The sequence below is a fragment of the Protopterus annectens genome, chromosome 16.part0, assembly GCF_019279795.1.
Source record: "Protopterus annectens isolate FY-2018-M chromosome 16.part0, PAN1.0, whole genome shotgun sequence".
NCBI lineage: Eukaryota > Metazoa > Chordata > Ceratodontiformes > Protopteridae > Protopterus > Protopterus annectens.
In genome coordinates this window covers 576,389,038-576,407,888 of record NC_056750.1, presented here as the reverse complement: position 1 = coordinate 576,407,888, position 18,851 = coordinate 576,389,038, and the positions used below count along the sequence as shown (strand labels likewise).

General features: G+C 36.7%; 1 protein-coding gene across 2 annotated transcripts in view; it reads right to left on the bottom strand.

The window, feature by feature from the left end:
* COL5A1 (collagen type V alpha 1 chain) overlaps positions 1–18,851 on the bottom strand; it is a 1,013,097-nt gene that overhangs the window by 107,243 nt on the left and 887,003 nt on the right. For both annotated transcript variants that reach the window (XM_044058757.1, XM_044058756.1), the window contains exons 43-47: positions 12,917–13,024; positions 8,933–8,986; positions 8,455–8,508; positions 8,236–8,343; positions 6,958–7,011 (exon numbers count right to left, since the gene is read on the bottom strand). In XM_044058757.1, the coding sequence (XP_043914692.1) occupies positions 6,958–7,011; positions 8,236–8,343; positions 8,455–8,508; positions 8,933–8,986; positions 12,917–13,024 (378 nt within the window). The remainder of the gene's footprint in view (positions 1–6,957; positions 7,012–8,235; positions 8,344–8,454; positions 8,509–8,932; positions 8,987–12,916; positions 13,025–18,851) is intronic.

The following is an 18,851-nucleotide window of genomic DNA, read 5'->3' as shown; positions in this document are numbered from 1 at the left end:
TCCTGAGGTCAGCCAGTGTGTGGGAATACATTTCTAGTTGTTAAATGTCTTCTTTTCTATTTTTGTGTCATTAAGCATTTTTTTATTTATCTGCTCTTGTACTGCACAGTGTGTGTGTGTGTGTGTGTGTGTGTGTGTGTGTGTGTGTGTGTGTGTGTGTGTGTGTGTTGACATTCATCTTATGGTAGAATAAACAAGTATGTATCTGAGATGCTTCTCATTTTTGCGCACTAAGCTTTTTTTAAAAGAACCAAGAAATGAATAAGGAAATACTTCTCAGAATTTAAAGTAATCCTTAGGAAATTAAACAGTGTGAATATGTTGCACATTTAAATTACAGAGATTCAGACTTCCCTGAATTTTCAATCATAACTGTGCATGTTTATGATTATATATAAGCAGAGAGAGCAAAAAGGGGAAATGTGCCTCTCTAGTAGATTAGTGCAGGCAGGCCCTAGTTTGATACACTCACACCACACATGCATAATGTTTTACTCACAGCAAACAAGTCACTCGACTGTGCTCCTGGCTCACCCCGGAAACAAGCATTTGTGCTTAGAAAAGAAATTAAACACATGAAGTAATGTGTGTATAAAACTGCTAGTTATACTGCTACATATTTGCAAAAAGCCTTGCAGCACAAAGGGCTGTCCAAAAGAATGCCTTGAATAGGCACTGCCTTACTAAGGTGGATCGCAATATCTGAGAAGTCTTTCTGCATATCCTGTAAGCAGGGCCAGTTATTTTTATGTAACAAGCATAAGCAGCTCTGCATTTGTACACTAGAGAAATTTTTGTATTACATGTATATGTTCTTCACGTTGTGAATAGATCTGAGAACATTAAATCATTTCAGGAAATTGAGCACATTCTAATCACATGCTGCAGTTTTGGTCCACTCTACAAAGTCATGGCACCTGTTTGTGCTAGCTATAACATAATTTAAAGAGAAAGTTGTCAAGAAAGCTTTGACAGCTAGTGAGAGTACATGTTAATGTAGTATGTCAGTTTCACTCCTGTGAAGCTGAAGCAATGAAGCAATAAAGAACAATCTCCAAACATTCTTTGGGATGTCTTGTTTTTGAATGCGTACATGCTTTGCAAGATGATGGGAACTACAAAGCAAGTAATTTTGAAGGCCACGTGTGCCTTGCCAAATACAACCCTGTAGAAGTACCCACCCCTTCCAAAAGGGAAAAACATGTCATTCCAGAGATCCATCCATTCATCGAGGTTAGTCTTGAAAGAGGCAAAGTTTTCACTCTGATTAACATGCAGGAGTAGTTTGTTCCAGAGATAGACAACTGCTGGATAATAAATATATCACTCTAACACATTTTATTTGTATGTTGGTGTAACTTCAGATATTTAGATCTAATGTTTTGTGTAGCTATTCGTCCTCTGAGCATATAAGAGATCCATTAGGGTGAAGGCCTTTAATGGCATGGAATGCCAGGCATCTTTCCCCATGCATGAGTCTGTAAAAGGCATAGTACAGAGATGAGGCTTCTAGTCTGTTTTGGAAAGTAAGGGGTTTTAGAACAATAATCATTTTCATCAGGAAGCTGCATGATATGTCTGGCTACATATATAACAAAAGGGCCGCTGTACTCAATAATTGATATAAATAGGACAGAGAATAGGGGGATAATAACATCATATGTATTTGTATTGATTGATTGACAACTCTTTCATTGAGTGCAGAGCATTGAAAAAATGCCTTTAGAAACTTCCAGTGAATCCCAAAGGTAAATTTGTTTTCTTTCTTTTTTTTGAATGAGACAAGCTACCACCTTACCCCGTTGAGTTGAGACCCACCCCAAACTTATATATACAACTACTTTGAGGACAAACAACAGTGGAGAAAAAAAGAAAACATTACTCTTCGCAAAAATTGTTTCACCCAAATTTCTTTGCTAGAGCAGCACTTGATGAAACAGTTGTTGATTGATTGACATGTTCTTCCTCCTTTCTCCTAGATTATATACCTTTAGAAATCAGATGTACCTGGTAGCAGGATTCCCTAACTACTTTTGAGGCATAGTACATATAGTATGCAAGTAATATAACTGCAAATGCCCACTGCTTGTGAGTGGAAAAGTGATGTGGAATTGCAGGTAATTTAGCTGCACTGTCTACTATGTGGCTGGCTTGATAAGGTTTGCCTGAATTCATCTAAGCATCCAGAAGGATGACAAGTTTCATTAAAGCCACCTGACATACATGCCATGCAAAAGAAGGAAGCAGCTTGTTCAGACAGTTCTATAGCAGAAGTAGGTCGACTGCATGTCAGCTCTGAAATATCCAATCCGGTTAGAGTACAAATTAACAAATATTAAATGAAAATAGCACTTTCTTCCATGAAAGGCACAGGGTAGTACTGACTATGTTGTCTACATTTCAGAACACTCTGTGTCCTATGTGGCAAAATACCGTAGGAGACCCCATATATACATCCCTTCATGCATCTTCACTGTAAGAGTAGTAAGAGTGTTATGGTTCTCCATTGCAGTAATAACATGCTTAACTTCCTTCAGTAAACTCTCCTGTACAATAGAAAGCTGTCTGGTTAATTGAATGTATGAAGACTTAGGGTGCATCAGGTGACATTTGCCTTTTGTATGGGAGCGATCTGCTGATAACCCTAATCAAGGCAAAAATATGTGAAAGATAGGCCAATATAATAAGAGTTCTCTTCTGAAAATTTTGACTGGCATACATTTTGAATGATTACAGTATTCTGACCAAATTCTTTAAAATCCATAGTTCCTTCTTTGGCCTAATGATGAAAAAGGTTTGGCCCTGCATAGTTATGACTGATTATGCTTTTCATTAATACATTGAGCAGTGTAGATTTGTTTTAGGGGGCCAGATTGGTGATGCTGCAGTTTGTCCAAGAGTTGCTAGGTACACAACCCTCTTGTTGGAGCTCTGTCAATGGAGAGGGAAGGCAAAATGGATGGTGAGTTAGCCTTGTACTACTTCCTGGATAAGTCTACCTTGGCATGGTAGGAAGAGGAAGTCAGCAAGTTGGCAAAAAACAGCTGGGCGCCAGTAAAAAGAGTCCAGGCAATAGATCCAAGCACAGCTCACGATATTTATTGTACACAAAGACACAAGTTGTTAAGCGCTTTCATCCAAAAGTATGGACTTCCTCAGAACAACTTTACATAATTTTCTCACACTTTAAATACAAAGACTTCAAATAATGTCGAAATCCAGGATTTATCTGCTTGAAGTCAGCAAGTTGTGGAGGTTAGAGGGATCCAGGTTACTTGCACTGTCTTTATATGTTCATTCCTCCAAGCTGTTTTTCTTTGTCTTGGGCTCCTCTCAACTCATGCAGGGCTGATTTAGCGATTCTGTGAAGGAAATGTTGCCATCTGTGTAGGGGTACATACGTTTTTTCACACCCACATCTGCAGCATTGGCTCTCATCACAGCCCTGATATCACAGCCACTTCACATGAAACTGCTGTCCTCTGTATGTTTCCATGATTTTCTTCCTGGAAAATAGTAAGCAGGCTCGTATTTATTATTTCTTTTCAGCCCTAGCAAGTTCCAACAGGTGCCAGAGCTGCAAATCAAACTTGGGTCTCCAGAGTCATAGTCAGGGATTTATACCTCTATGACAATGCAGCAGGCATATAATTTAAATGTTCCATGTTAACACAGCATGACAAAAGAGGCAGCAGAATATAAATATTTAGTTTTATGTAATGGGTGACTGTTGCAAGGGTAGTGTAAAACTCAAAGTAAAAGTGAAGGAGTTATGGTAGTCTTATAGGAATAAGTCACCAGGGTAAAATGAAAGAGCACTAGTCACAATCAGTGATATGCTTGGCTTACAGACACTGGCATGGAGCACCCAGTATCACTTCATATTCATTCCACCATACTGGCTCAAGTTTACATGTGCTCATATTTCTCTTGCCTCTGCTGTGAGAACAACTTTGTATATGTTTGCAATTTAGCAAGTTCCAGTTGTTATATGGTCATTGCACTTATGATGAAGTGCAAGACAGGCATTATGTTAGCTGAAAACATCCTCTGAGTCAGAACTGGGATGGTGAAGCCCTTCACATGGGATGGGCTTGCCCCTTGCAAAAAAGTGTTTATTAATTTGCAGCATTTTTACAAATTATGCAAGTTAATTACATGCATTGCAAGAATTTGTGTACTTATCTGTCATGCATAAGCTTTTATCACCTGGATTGTGTGATGTAAGGTTGGGCGCAATTAATTTGCATGTTGGATCCAAGATGCTTACTTTCATCCCCACAGTGACAGAGTAAAGGGAAGAAAAAGTGGCACTAGCAGTTTACAAAGAGCTGAGGTGGCCGTATCACTGCAGCTCAGTTTTCAAATACATACAAATAAAAGGATATAAAACTTGTGATAAATGTCAAAGAAAAACAACAATTCTGAAAGAGGAACAGGTAAAATGTTATGAAGATAGTGAAGTAAAAAGGATATGTACTGTGTGGAAGAAAGACTGGAAAGTCATGAGATGTAGCTACACATGCTTTTAGTTGATATTGCATTTGCACTGAACTGGAAATAAAAAAATGGTGGGAGAAGACATGATGAGCAGTTTCAAAAGTCAAACTTCAATCTGAAGGAGAGAGGGAATGCATGGAGAGAAAGGTAGAGAGGCGTGATGAAACTCAGTAGCAGATGGGGATTTGTACGTGTGTAGGACAGATAGAAAAAATGGTGACAATGGGGCAGGATCAACCACAGGCTTACAGCTGTATACAATGAGCAAACCAAATTAACCACAATTCACTTCCTGCTAAAAAATCATATACATATGTACATAGTTATATATGTAGGCATATGCTTCTTGCTTTTAATTATCATTTATGTTTTTTGGTTGGTTGTTTAAAATGATTTAATTAACCACTATTTTGTGTGCTCTCCTTGTTTTCATCTCACATGTGTGGAGTCTTGTTTGAAATGGCATAAAAATCACTGATTGTTAGCTTCTTCCATTTTGTTGGTATGATGGGTTGGGAGGGTGGCATAATGGTTAAGGTGTCTGCCTTACAAACACAAGGTGCAGGGTCTGAGTCTCATAAGGGGTAATTGGCTAGACTTAAAATGGCTCGCAAGGGCAGTTAGTCTAGTACTAATTTATGAACCTAATCTATGAGCCTATATATATAGGTAAAACACAAAAATTATGATATCATTTCACTGACAAAATATTTCAAAAATGTATTGATGCAAGAGTAAAATGATCCAGTGTTTCCACTGAAATGTATACTGGTAGAATATGCCTGTAAACCAAGAAATAGTGTTTAGAATAATCTTCATGAAACAAGATATCTTGTGAATCATGATACACTAAAGAAGCATTTGATTGTATAGTCAGAAATATATTCCATGGTGAAACATCATCTTCTTTCGGCTGTTCCCATTAGGGGTTGCCACAGCAGATCATCTGTTTCCATTTCTTCGTTTCCTCTGCATCTTGCTCTGTCACACCACCCACCTGCATGTCTTCTCTCACCACATCCATAAACCGTATCTTAGGCCTTCCTCTTTTCCTGTTACCTGTTACCTTCATCCTTAGCATATTTTTCCCAATATACTCAGCATCCCACCTCAGCATATGTCCAAACCAACATAATCTTGCCTCTCTGGCTTTGTCTCCAAACCTTCCAACCTGGGCTGAACCTCTAATATACTTATTCCTAATCCTGTCCACCCTCGTCACACCCAGTGCAAATCTTAACATATTTAACTCTGCCACACCCAGCTCTAACTTCTGCCTTTTTGTCAATGCCACTGTCTCCAACCCATATAACATAGCTGGTCTCACTACCTTCTTGTAGACCTTCACTTTCACTCTTACTGGTACTCGTCTGTCACAAATCACTCCTGATACTCTTCTCCACACACTCCATCCTGCCTGCAATCTCTTCTTCACCTCTCTTCCACACTCACCATTACTCTGAACTATTGATCCCAAGTATTTAAACTCATCCACCTTCACCACCTCTACTCCTTGCAACCTCACCATTCCTCTATCCTCCCTCTCATTCACACACACATTTTCTGTCTTAGTCCTGGCTGCCTTCATTCGTCTTCTCTCTAGAGCATATCTCCATCTCTCCTGGGTCTTCTCCACCTGTTCCCTACTCTCACTACAGATCACAATGTCATCTGCAAACATCATAGTCCATGAGGACTCCTGTCTGATCTCGTTTGTCAACCTGTCCATCACCATTGCAAATAAGAAAGGACTCAGAGCTGATCCTTGATGTAATACCACCTCCACCTTAAACGCATCCGTCACTCCCACCGCAGACCTCACCACTGTCACACTACCCTCGTACATATCCTGTACCACTCTTACATACTTCTCTGACACTCCCAACTTCCTCATACAATACCACAACTCCTCTCTAGACACCCTGTCATATGCTTTCTCTAAGTCTACAAAAACACAATGCAACTCCTTCTGACCTTCTCTGTACTTCTCCATCAACACTTTCAGAGCAAACATCGCATCTGTAGTGCTCTTTCTTGGCATGAAACCATACTGCTGATCACTAATCATCACCTCCCTTCTTAACCTAGCTTTTATTACTCTTTCCCATAACTTCATGCTGTGCCTGATCAATTTTATCCCTCTGTAGTTACTACAGCTCTGCACATCACCCTTATTCTTAAAAATCAGTACCAAATCACTTTTTCTCCATTCCTCAGTCTCAGTCATCCTCTCACTTTCCAAGATTTCATTAAACAATATGGTTAGAAACTCCACTGCCATTTCACCTAACCACCTCCATGCTTCCATATTCCATGGTGAAAATGGAGACACTAAACAGTGATTAAGTGGTGCCAACCATGCATTCTGGTGAAAGAAAAATGAATGTGGCATGTAGCAGTCACACCTCTGGCATTTATACATCCTACTGTTGATAATTTGAAATTACATAAACATACCATCTGACCAACGTCTCCAGTTTCTCCCTTTTCACCTGTTGAACCAGGCAGACCCTATAGAAAAGAAAAATCTGGAATGAGTAGAGTGCCACATTTGCTCTCCTCTCAACTTTTTTACTGCTGTATTAAAATATGAATACAAGATTAGTTGACTCATTTATTTGGTTTTAATGTCAGACTGGTTTTCATAACCTCCTTAACCACTTATATAAGATAAACCATGCTGCTTGAACTTTCCACTCATCTGCATCTTAAAAGCATTACTCTCCATCACCCAGAGCTTATCAAATCCGCAGTTCTGAATTTTGTTACTACACAAGATACATTAATATTACAGATGCATTTTATAGATTGATACATTTGCAACTTTTGGCCTGTATAAAAAATGCAGGCATAATAGTTATATAATGTATTCTGTAAGCCAGAATATCAGTTTCTCCTCCACCATCAAGATTTGGTAGAATTCTACACATGCATCTAGAAAAAAAAAACATTTCATACACATGTTAAAGATTCATGCAAGCACATGCAATAAACTAAAAAAATATTAATATAGAGCAGGGATTCATTAAGCCTACTCAATTAGCAAGGATTAACTTGCCATGAATCACATTTCTCCACATCACTTAAGCAGAAAACTACTTTTAGCAAGCTTTAAACAAAGTTTTTTTTTTTTTTTTGTTATAACCAGCCAGGTCTTCTCTTCCAGTGTGAGAGGAGATCTGTCATACTCTTCAACTTTATATATAGTAATTTCTTAGTCACATCACAGTTAGGAAAAGGGCAAACTCCAGATTCACTAAATAATGGTTCCAGCATAATATGCTTGCTGTTTCAGGACTCTGTATACACTGTGACATACATGTGTAACTGAGTCTGTGTAGGGGATATGACTGACTTAGAAAGAAGTCATTTGGGTGGGTAGTACCACAAAATAAGAGCTACAGAACAGGCAAAACAAGTATGCGGTATTGGAAATGTGAAATTGTTAAAAAAACAGGGGAAGGAAGCTTTTAATTGTATTCAAGTTTAGCCAAATGTCCATCAATAGAATGAACAGCATAATAATTTTAAGAAAACTGAATCATATCACTGGACTGTGAAGCAATACTGATGATTTTAGACTTGGTTGTTTCATTTATTAAATAAAATTGTGTAAAAAAAAAAATACACCACAAGGTAGTTCTCAGCTAAGAAGTGTTAAAGCATACAAATGACTTATCATAGACTATAGCATAAGTGCCTAACAAGACATGTATATCTGAGTACATGCTATACCTGAAGACCAAATGGGCCAGGAGGGCCAGGGAAACCTCTTGGACCTTCATCTCCTTTTTGACCAAACAGCCCTTGTTGTCCTCTGGGACCTGGCTCACCATCAGCACCCTTTAAGACAAGAACAGGCAAACAGAAATTGAGCTCTTCAGCTTTTCTGCATCCGACAGTTAAGGAAAAGCAATATGATATGACTAACAAAAATGCATAAGTGGTACTTACAGGAGGTCCGGGTTGACCGACAGGACCTTGAGGACCTGAAGGACCTGGAGGACCCTGTAAAATTAAAGGCATATATTATAGATTGCACATAGAATGCATTCCAAGGTTTTTATCTTGTCATATCTAAAATATTAATGAAAAGATGTTTAATTAAAAAATGCAATTAAAATATTTTACAGAATGGTTTGCCATGTCCTAACAACCATTATAGGATTTAAGGTAGAATTCACGTGTATATGTCATGATTAATGTATAAAAACATTTTATGCAATAGAAATATAGTACCCATCTGTTGTCTTCAGGAATACATAGCAAACCTTGATTTCAATATACTTGTACATCACTAAATTTCATACATTAACACAATGACTTTATCCACATTACTAAGATAACGTAAAATCAAGAGCGGGAGAATAGTTATAATATTCTAAAAACAAAATAGTTAATTTAAAAATGTTCCCTGTTATGTTATGCTTACCTGTTCACCTTTATCACCTCTGCTTCCTTTCTGACCAGGATCACCAGGTTCGCCCTATAACAACAACAACAATAAAACATTGTAGAACTGTCGTATAATACACAACACGTTTGATGTTTACTCATCTTTTAATTTATATACACTACCTCTGATATAACTGCATTATTTTCTAGTTTGTTCTCTATTCTCTCCATTATTGCTCAATGTATGAAATGTTGTGTGTAGATATACACATATATAAAGTTATCACTTGATAACATTGCAGACTTTGTATTCCCCATGTCAAATGTTGGATAGTGTGCTTCCTGTTATTAACAGTAAATCTAGTCTTACTGAAGATGATTGCACTTGTGCAATTGGCAAAGGTTGGAAAACTGTTACATATGTCAATGTCTGGGCCGATGAGGTAACTAATATTGGGCAAGTGAAAACATTACATATTTAGGAAAAGAAGTGTCCTCAGTCAGTGAAGTTCACGATTAAACATCATTCTACTGATGATAACTTTGGAATTTAGAGTACAAGGATTCAGCAATCTGAATATTCTGAGCAAATAGAAAGGAAAAATAGAAGTCTACAGCAAGTAACTAAAAAGAAAGAAAATGATAAATGTTTGTAATACAAAAAAGAATATATATTAAAAAGGAAACTGCATTGTTACGTAACACAAATTACAAGGAATAACCGCCGTTCAGTCACAAAATATTCAGTCTACAGGAAATGACATTTCCAACAGAGAAGATGGAAAAAATAAGCTGTGGACAGGTTAAATGGAAGAAAATTAAATTGAACTTATAAAGATTAAAGAACACTGACGTAAGAAAAAAGTGTAGAACTACTATCATTAAAGGAGAACTACATCCACAGATTAAAAACATGTTTATTTCATCATGGCTTTGTGTTTACATCACTCTGGGACTATCATTTTAACACCACTCTGGGACTACTTACAGGTTTTTAAACATTTTTATGCATAATTTCTGAGTCCGACTGCATGGGGTCTAGCATCTTGAAGTGATCTTGATTTAGTCTGCCTCTAGGCATCCCACAATGCAGTGCTTGTCTGTAAAAAATTATATCACACAGGCCTCCTTTTCCTAAAGCTCCTGTATCTGCATTGATTTTTACTTGCATACATTGCTATCTTTGTCAATTAGTTTTAAGTAACATTGCATGCCGTTCAATGACTACTTAAAGCACAAACAGTGTGAATGCCACAGAACAGACGTTCAATGTGCTTTTTACTGCTGCTTCATTTTAGAATGCCTAAATTGCAATGTTTTGTGAAGTCTGAATTGTACTACTTTTACTCTTCTCCTATTCCCCTTCACACCTAACTTCTCTTGCTGTCAAAGTGCTAAGGGTCATTTGAACTGTTACCTGCTGTGATTGACAGCCCACAGCAGGAGACTTGACTCATGTACTGTTTCCTTGTTCTAGTCTTTATTTTCTGTATGGATAGGGGAAGGACCAGGGAGCTGTAACATCACAGTATGGGTGGGTTTTTAAGATGGTAGTGTTGATGTCAGTTTGGGGAGGGAATTGGCCAGAAAACTATCTGCATTCAGTGGCCTTGATGACATCAGTGAATTGGCGACTGCAGCAAGCTTTTCCAGGGTGGGATAAAAGTTTTTTTCAAAGTGAAACCACCACCACAGTACAGTAAATTACTGTTCTAGTGGAGAGAAACAGTCAATTTAAAATATTTGAACTGCTGTATTCTTGTTTATTCATATCAGGGACTGTAAATAGGGAGGAAAAAGGACAGAGAAGTTGAGCATTTAATAATAGAATCCCATTGTTGTCCTTTAATAACATGGCTCAGGCTGTAGAAGACAATGGCAGTTAGTTGACAAGTGCATGTTTGCAAAAGAAGTTAGTGACAACAGTAAGATTAGTGAGTCTAATGGTGCTGTAGATCATTATTTTCTAACAACTGAAAGAACAGACATTACTGAATTAAAAGTGACAGATGTTTTCAAATCTGGTCAGAAATAATATACTAGTAATTGGAGATTCAGTTATCAGAGGAACTGACACTTACATTTTGCAGATAGGGTAATGAACATTGAATCGTGTTATACTTGCCAGGAGCAAAACACAGGATGTGAATAGGACCTTAGAATGCCTTAATATAAGGAAGTGTGGAGCAGTTTCTACTCATGTTGGTTCAAAGTATCTCATCTTTAAGGACCCACTGACTATTACTACGAAACTTACTTCCCTCCTAAATATCATAGTTTGCACAGGTTTAAAGATACATTTTTCACAAATCAAATGTAGAAATGACAGTTTGGTTACTGTGAATAAAAATGTTTTTTGGATTAATACATGAAAAAAGTGGATCATTTTAAAAAGTGGAAAATATATAGCATCTAAGCCTTTTACTTAGACAGTACAGAGTCTACTTGTGAAAATGAAGAAAGGAAATTTCTGCATCAGATATACTGTAATTTTTAACTATCAGAAGAAAAGACTTTTATCAGAAATTTATAACTTCACAGACAGCAAAATTATTTATCTGTACTGACTGTTAATGCTTGGATCATTAGTAATATGATGTTCTAAAATAATATAATAACTATAAATGAGCAATTGTGCTGTGATATCCTTTACATAAATTTAACTTCAACTTTTGATAGAATTATACACAAAACGCAGGTCAATAAATTAGGCCAGCTAGGTATTAATGTAATCTTGATAAGCTGGACAGCTAAGTGACTTGCAAACAGGATATGGTAAGTATTATATGACACAGCAACGGGACAGGTGAATCTTTAGGTTACAGCCAGAGAGTCCCAAGGGGATCTCCACCACTAATACTTGTTTAGGTTACATCTTTCAGACGTATCTTTTTCATCTGAAGTATTCTATAAACTGTATGCATGTCACTTGAAATGCGTGAACTGATCAGCTGTTACAGATATGGCATGTCTGCAAAAAGAACTTGAGTAAATTCACCATCTAGGCACAGGTGACTATGCTGACAAATCCAGCAATAACTAAGCATATGAGTTCTGGGAGAAACAGACTGAATGGTGAATATTTAATATAGCACTCAATGATTGAAACAGTGGATTCATTTAAGGACCTGGGTATATGGTAGAGCTGTCTTTCAGTTTCCCTGATCATGTTAACCAATTGGTTTATGATAATTATAAAAGTATAGGCTGTATAAAAAGATTCATAAAGACTAGGAAATCAGGCATGATAAAATCATTGTAAGTTACATTAGCCCAAACTAGAGTATGGTATAACAATAATATGCAAACCATATTAAAATAGCTAAGTAAACTGGGAGTACAGTGGAAATATAACAAGGGCATCCATCAATGTGAATGTTTAAGTTATAATGAAAAATTAAAATATCTGAACTTAAAACAGTGTCAAATACAGATATTTAAGAAAAGACCTTATGCAGATGTATAGGAAGTTTAGAGACAATTACCCCTGGGAATGTTTGGAATTATTAGAGTGTCAGATATTTATGAAATAGAACAGCAGCTCATATAGGAATAAGAGAATTGCCAATTGGTTTTCTGACAGTGTAGCTGAGGCATGGAATAGACTGCCAGGTTATATTAAAGCAAGCATTATTTTAGACATTTTAAGAGCAAATTGAACTGATGATATAAGAATGACTGTTTTGCTACATTGGCAGGTTAGAATGGCATTTATTGACTGTACCTGAAATATTACTATGTGTGTATTCTTTTACCCCTCCCTTAATTCTTCACTGGACACAATGAACCATTACTCAGTGTTGGAATATTTTGCAAAATTCTTAAATGAAAGCTTTGGTGCTCACTGCAATGTTGCAAAAGATGTGAGGTTTTCAGTTCTCAGAGAAAATCAGACATCTCAGCATTGATTAGAGTGTTTTCATCCGCTAGATACAACCAATCATTCTGACCCCTTTAAATACTGGCACAATACTGTGAGTAAGCTAAGTATGCAGATTTGGCATCAGAATTTCAGTCTTACCTTATCACCATCTTCACCAGCAGGGCCAGCGGTACCAGCCGGACCAGGGAGACCTACAGGACCTTGAACTCCATCTCTACCAGCTGGACCTTGGGGGCCTTTTTCTCCCTAAAACAATGAAAGAAAGAAAAAAAGCACAGATGAGATTAAGATGGTAACTGTAAAACTGTTCAAGTCTGACATAAGCAGTATCGTCTTGTTCTCAAATCTTGATCACTTTTGCCAAGACAGTGTGTGTGATTTCATGTACTGATGTATTAAGTAAGAAACTATAGGGGTGAAGTCATCTGCACTGAGATGCAGGTACCTAACCCCCAATTACTCTTCACCTAGTACTTCCATACTTTATTTACTATTTATTTTTTGATTAAATGGTGTCTTGATTTTGATGGACTACATCATAATTTAGCTTTTTATGTTACATATATGGTTGACACAGAGACCTTCTAAATGAAGTTTTTTATTCAGCATTAAACAGTATAATTAGCACTAAATGAATATTATTGATTGTCATTTAATAAACTGATGTTTATTTTGTTCTGATAAGTATTCAAAATATTGTACTTGTGGTATATCCAGACTATACATCCTTGCTGGCTGTACTATACTACAGTGAGTTACGCTTAACATCTTACAACCAAATAACACAAGATTGAGAAAACCATGCAGATTACCTGGAAAGTTATAATATGGTAGCACAAATACAGTTCAGCAAAATATGACAGAATGGAATACGGCTTTACGGATTTTATGAAGTAATTTTTTTTATAAATTCTTACAAAATGTACTTAGCATCTTGGGCTGTAAGAACGCTTTTGCTAAACATTATACATAAAAAGTCAATGATATTGTTTCTGACTTTCCCTTTTTTTTACTTATTTACTGTACTTGTCTGTGAAGGTAACAACAGCTCCATTTCTAGTGGAGTCTCTAGACAAAATGGTCCATTTCAGGTTAATATACAGCATAGGTTTCAGTAACACTATGAGTCATGATAACAAATGTTAACTTCTGTTTAGATCATGGGGTATCATTGGAAGTACAAATTAGGAGGCCAGGTGAAAGGATTCCTAATTATAGTCTCACAACAAAGGTACCAGTGTAGAGTCAGATTGACACATCCAGTTCAAATGATGTTTTGAAAGCACTTCAGCAGTAAATGGGTATGGTACCTTTGAATTGTGATACAATACAGAAGAACTTGCTTATGTGTAATCAGAAATATATTACACTGCTGAAGTATTCAAAGATTCAAGGGAAGACTTTCCACTGATTTGTCATTTTATTTATTTTTGTATGTATCTATGTATCTGTGACTTAACATCATTCACTGATCGGTATGCCTTTAGGCTTTGATGACACTGGAAACACTTGAATTTCTCGGGTCTATATTACGTTGTTGAAAAACCTAGTCAGCGAATGCTTGTTTGCCGACCAGTAAACAGCAAAAACTCAATTCTCCAAACAGCCACTTCAGCAAATTTTTTCCTAGGGGAAAAAACGCTTGGCCACCGTCAGGAATTTGCCCCACTGTAGTGCAGTCTTGGAGTTGGTATATTTAGTTTGGGGTGTGGGGGGGCACAGCTCCCCACATTGCGTGGTGTCGAGGGCAAAGCCCCCCACTTTGAAGGTTTTGAAATAGTGTCCCATTTTTGGTTGGCCAAGCAATTTCTTCCCCTAGAAAAAAATTCTCTGAAGTGGCCGTGCGAAGAAATGAGAGTTCGTTATTTATTGGTCGGCAAACAGGCATTCACTAACTAGGTTTTTTGATAACGTAATATAGACCCGAATTTCTCTCTTTCCAGTTCAGTGGGAATTTTAAGGAAAACTGACTCTTTAAAAGTACAGTGGCCTGTCAGTACAATTTTCAGTTTGCTAATCCCCATTTACAGCATGTCTTTTGTGCACTGTTAAAATATTACAGATGGTCACTGGAGGTGAACTAATTGAGTTCTGTGTTCTGCTAAGCATGAATGAGTTACTTTTCTGTCAGTGGGAGAATTTCTAGCAGTAGGAAAACTGCTACTTCTTCTATTAATATACAATGAATTAAAAGTTATATGGTATCTAGACTCAAATCTCTAACAAACCATTACCCCAGCTAGACACACAAACAGCAAACTTATATGTACCCATGTAAAAACGGACAGCAAAGTATTATTTATTTATTTCACATTTGTTAACCAGGTTGGTCCAGCTGACTTACAAAAAAAAAAACATTTTCAGTGGAGACCCAAGGTAAAAAGCTCCAATAACATTTGCAGCAATAAGAAAGTAAAAGAAACATTGATATTTAAGATAAAATAGAGTACAAACTAGAATGCCGGTGTACAGAACAAATTATAGTTGCCACGTTAGAAAGTAAGAGTTCTAAAAATATAAGCATACAAACAGTTTAGTTACAGTTCTGAAAAGCTGCATGTTGTAATATTTACAAGAATCAGAAGTAATGCCAAGACACTTCCTAAGTAGAGGTTGTAGAATGTGAATAGACAGAGGTATATGGGAGGTTAAGTGGGGTGATTGCACTGACAGATCTTGGAGTTAAGCAAGTGATCATTTTAGTGTCTTTTTAAAGTTGTTGGCATGAGTTATCCTTCTGATATGTAATGGGAGTTTGTTCCAGCTATGAGAGACAGAGTATTTATAAAGGTTTTTGTCTATATTTTTACAGGGTTTATGGGTCAGTAGTAAGAGTTGGTTGGAACTACGAAGAGGACGATTGGGGTGTAATTTGACAGAACTTTGGAAAATGATGGGTAGGAAGTAAAAAATAAAATTATGACGGCACCATAGTTTGTAGTGAATTGTACTTTTATTTTTACTTGTTTGGAGCAACACTGGTTTTATTAGTCCTTTGGTACCTGTAATAACTTTTAAGTAAGCTGCAGAGCTGTAAATCAGTATTTCCCAATTTGCAAGAATTGTTCCATGGAGCAGTTCTAAATTTTTGTGCCACTTTATTGATCATTTTCATTCCAGTTGTGCAGGAAGCTGTCATATGTGGAAGATTGCAACTGATGGAAATGTGTGTGTGTGTGTGTGTGTGTGTGTGTGTGTGTGTGTGTGTGTGTGTGTGTGTGTGTGTGTGTGTGTGTGTGTCTGTGTGTGTGTCTGTGTGCATCTTTCATGTAACAAAAGGAAGATAAATATTGTTAAATTATAGTGCAAATTCAAACTGCGGACTGATTACTGGAGAGTGGTGAGTCTTTAAACAGTATTTTTATATTGTAGTTGTGTAACTATAGAATGTGTAAGGGTCTTCTAAGTATTAAACTATGGTGAATTAAAGAGAAGTGTTTTTTTAAATAACAAAACTATGGTGAATAAATTATAAGTGATCGCTGTTATATAAAACAAATACAAATTAAAAGTTGTGAAACTGTTCACTACGTCAAGTGGATTTATGTTTGGTTATATGATTCTAACACAATTTATGAGGAACAGAGTGGTTATGTTTAAATGCTTCATAGATGATTTGAATTTTGTATGCAAAGGGGAACTGTGTGAGTCTGAGGGCTTTTTGAACACACACTGAGCCAGAATGCATTTGGGTTGGAGTTCACATATAGAGTGAACAGGAAGAGCATACAATTTTTGGATGTAGAGTTCTATGTGGATGTCAGGGGAAATTTACAGTATAGACCTTTTCATAAGGTAACTGCTGCGGATAAATTTTTGGAGGCAAGTAGTGCCTATCCCTTACATTTAATAAGATCATTACCTTATGGAGAATGTAAGAGAACTTTAACCAATACTTCTGATAAGAAGGAGTTGGACAAAGAATATGTTTTGGCGAAGAACAAATTGCTTAAGAGGGGGGTATAGAGAGATTGACATAGAGGCAGGTCTACACAAACTAAGGGGAAACACAAAAAAGAGAGATAGGACAAGGTACCCTAGAAGCTTTCAGGAGAATTTAGGAAAAAACAAAGAGAGTACAGTGGAAGCAGATCCAATATTTTTAGTGACCACATTTTCTTTCCTGTCGAAAATATTGAAAAATCTTGTGGATAATTTGTGGCCAGTAATTAGCAGGGATGAAACAGTGGGGAATTTATTCCCAGGAAAAGTAAGTTTTTCTTATGGCCATTTCAGAAATTTAAAGGAGTTGTTAAAATCAAGTACTGAAGACACAAAGGGGAGTAGGAAGGGTGATTTCACATGTGAAGCATGCAAAATATGCAGTAAAATGAGAAATGTGGATGGTTGGAAAATAAATGGGAAAAGATTTTGGATTAAAGATGAATTCAGGTGTGACTCCTGTGGTGTACTCTACATTATTGGATGTGGATGTACACCTAGGAAGTGGTATGTGGGGCAAACCAAAAGAAAGGTGAAATTGAGAATTTTAGAACATTTACGTGATATAAGAAAGAGGAGAATGGAGACCCCAGTGGCTGAGCATTTTTGCATGGCTCACAGGGGGAAAGACTGATAATTTTTTCTTTAGTATATTGGTGCAACCCTATGGATATACGAATATGGGAGGAGATGAATTTTAAACGAAAATTGGTAAAGTTAGAAACAAAAATTATAATGAATTTAGGTACTTTATACCCAAGGAGGTTAAATTTAGAACTTAATTGGGATGTGTAATATCCATGGCTGTTTATTTAATGAATTTATTAATAATTTGTTCTCTACATCATGTCAAAGGAGGTCAGAAAATTATGAAAATGAAATTAAATGTAACAGAAACATAAAGTTGTGAGTGGTAGTATGTACAAAAGAGGAAATTATATGAAAAAACATTGAATGAAAGGTAAAGTAATTGTTGATGAAATATATGGTGTAATGAATGCAAAAATATCAAGTACAGTGATCATTATTTATTAAGATTTATCATAGGTAGGAATTATTATGAAAAATGTGTAAAAAATAATGTATAGTGAAATTGTATATTATATTGAATTGTGTATGTTTTATATTGTAAGCAGAGGTATTTATTGGGGGTACACCTTTAAGGTTTGGTTAGTAGCTGTTGAAATCTGGAATTAATTGAATGTATTTGAATTAATTAGCACAGTAATTAACGGATATAAAAAGGCTGCTAAAATTGTATGAAGTTATTCCTTCGAAGGCTGATGGAGCCGAGGTACCAGAATGAGATGAAATAAAGAAATTGCAGCCACAGCGGTGCTTCTAGTTTGTTTATTTGAGGGTTTAAGTTTGGTTATATGAAGGTGCCATCAGAAAAGAGTAGTTTCAGTTGGTTACCTTGTTCACCTACACACACACACAAGTAAGTACATTTGTAATGAAAGCCCATTTCCTGCCAATAACCTTGACATTTGCATATGCACACGAGGTGCTAGGGATTAAACAGAAAATGCTTGTCTCTAGCATGAGGATGGTGAATTCTTCACTTGCCCACTTGACTGTCAATCCAGGGGAAAGAATAGGCCACAGTGCTCTTGCCCCAAGGTACAAACTGATCTACAAGGCAGCCAGGAGGGCAGGGACTGATGGTCAGTACGGATGGAAAAAGTGGTACTGCAGTCCTACTACCGAGTCCTCATTAACCTGCTGGAAGACCTTTCACAAGACCACAGTCATTTGTTTTTTTGTAAATGTAGTTTCACATTCTTTGTAATGTTTCCATTTTGCATTTCACGTTCTGTAGATCAAAGTACATTACAAGTTATGAGGAAGGAAGTGATTAATGGTTAGCAGAAATTTATCCTACTACTTGTGTCCTGATTTTTAGCTCCATGTACACAAACAGAACCCATATAGTGATGTACTCCACCAGTTTATGTATCCTGTCTGCTTACCTTCTAGAATCCTGAAGCTGTTGCTATATACCACGGTAATTATAATGGCTGAAAAATGGAGCATCTTTTTTTCTATAAACACATCCAGTGTGCATATTCTACAAAAGTTTTTGAATGCCATGGCAAAAACACTTAAGAAATCATCAGGTTACATATCT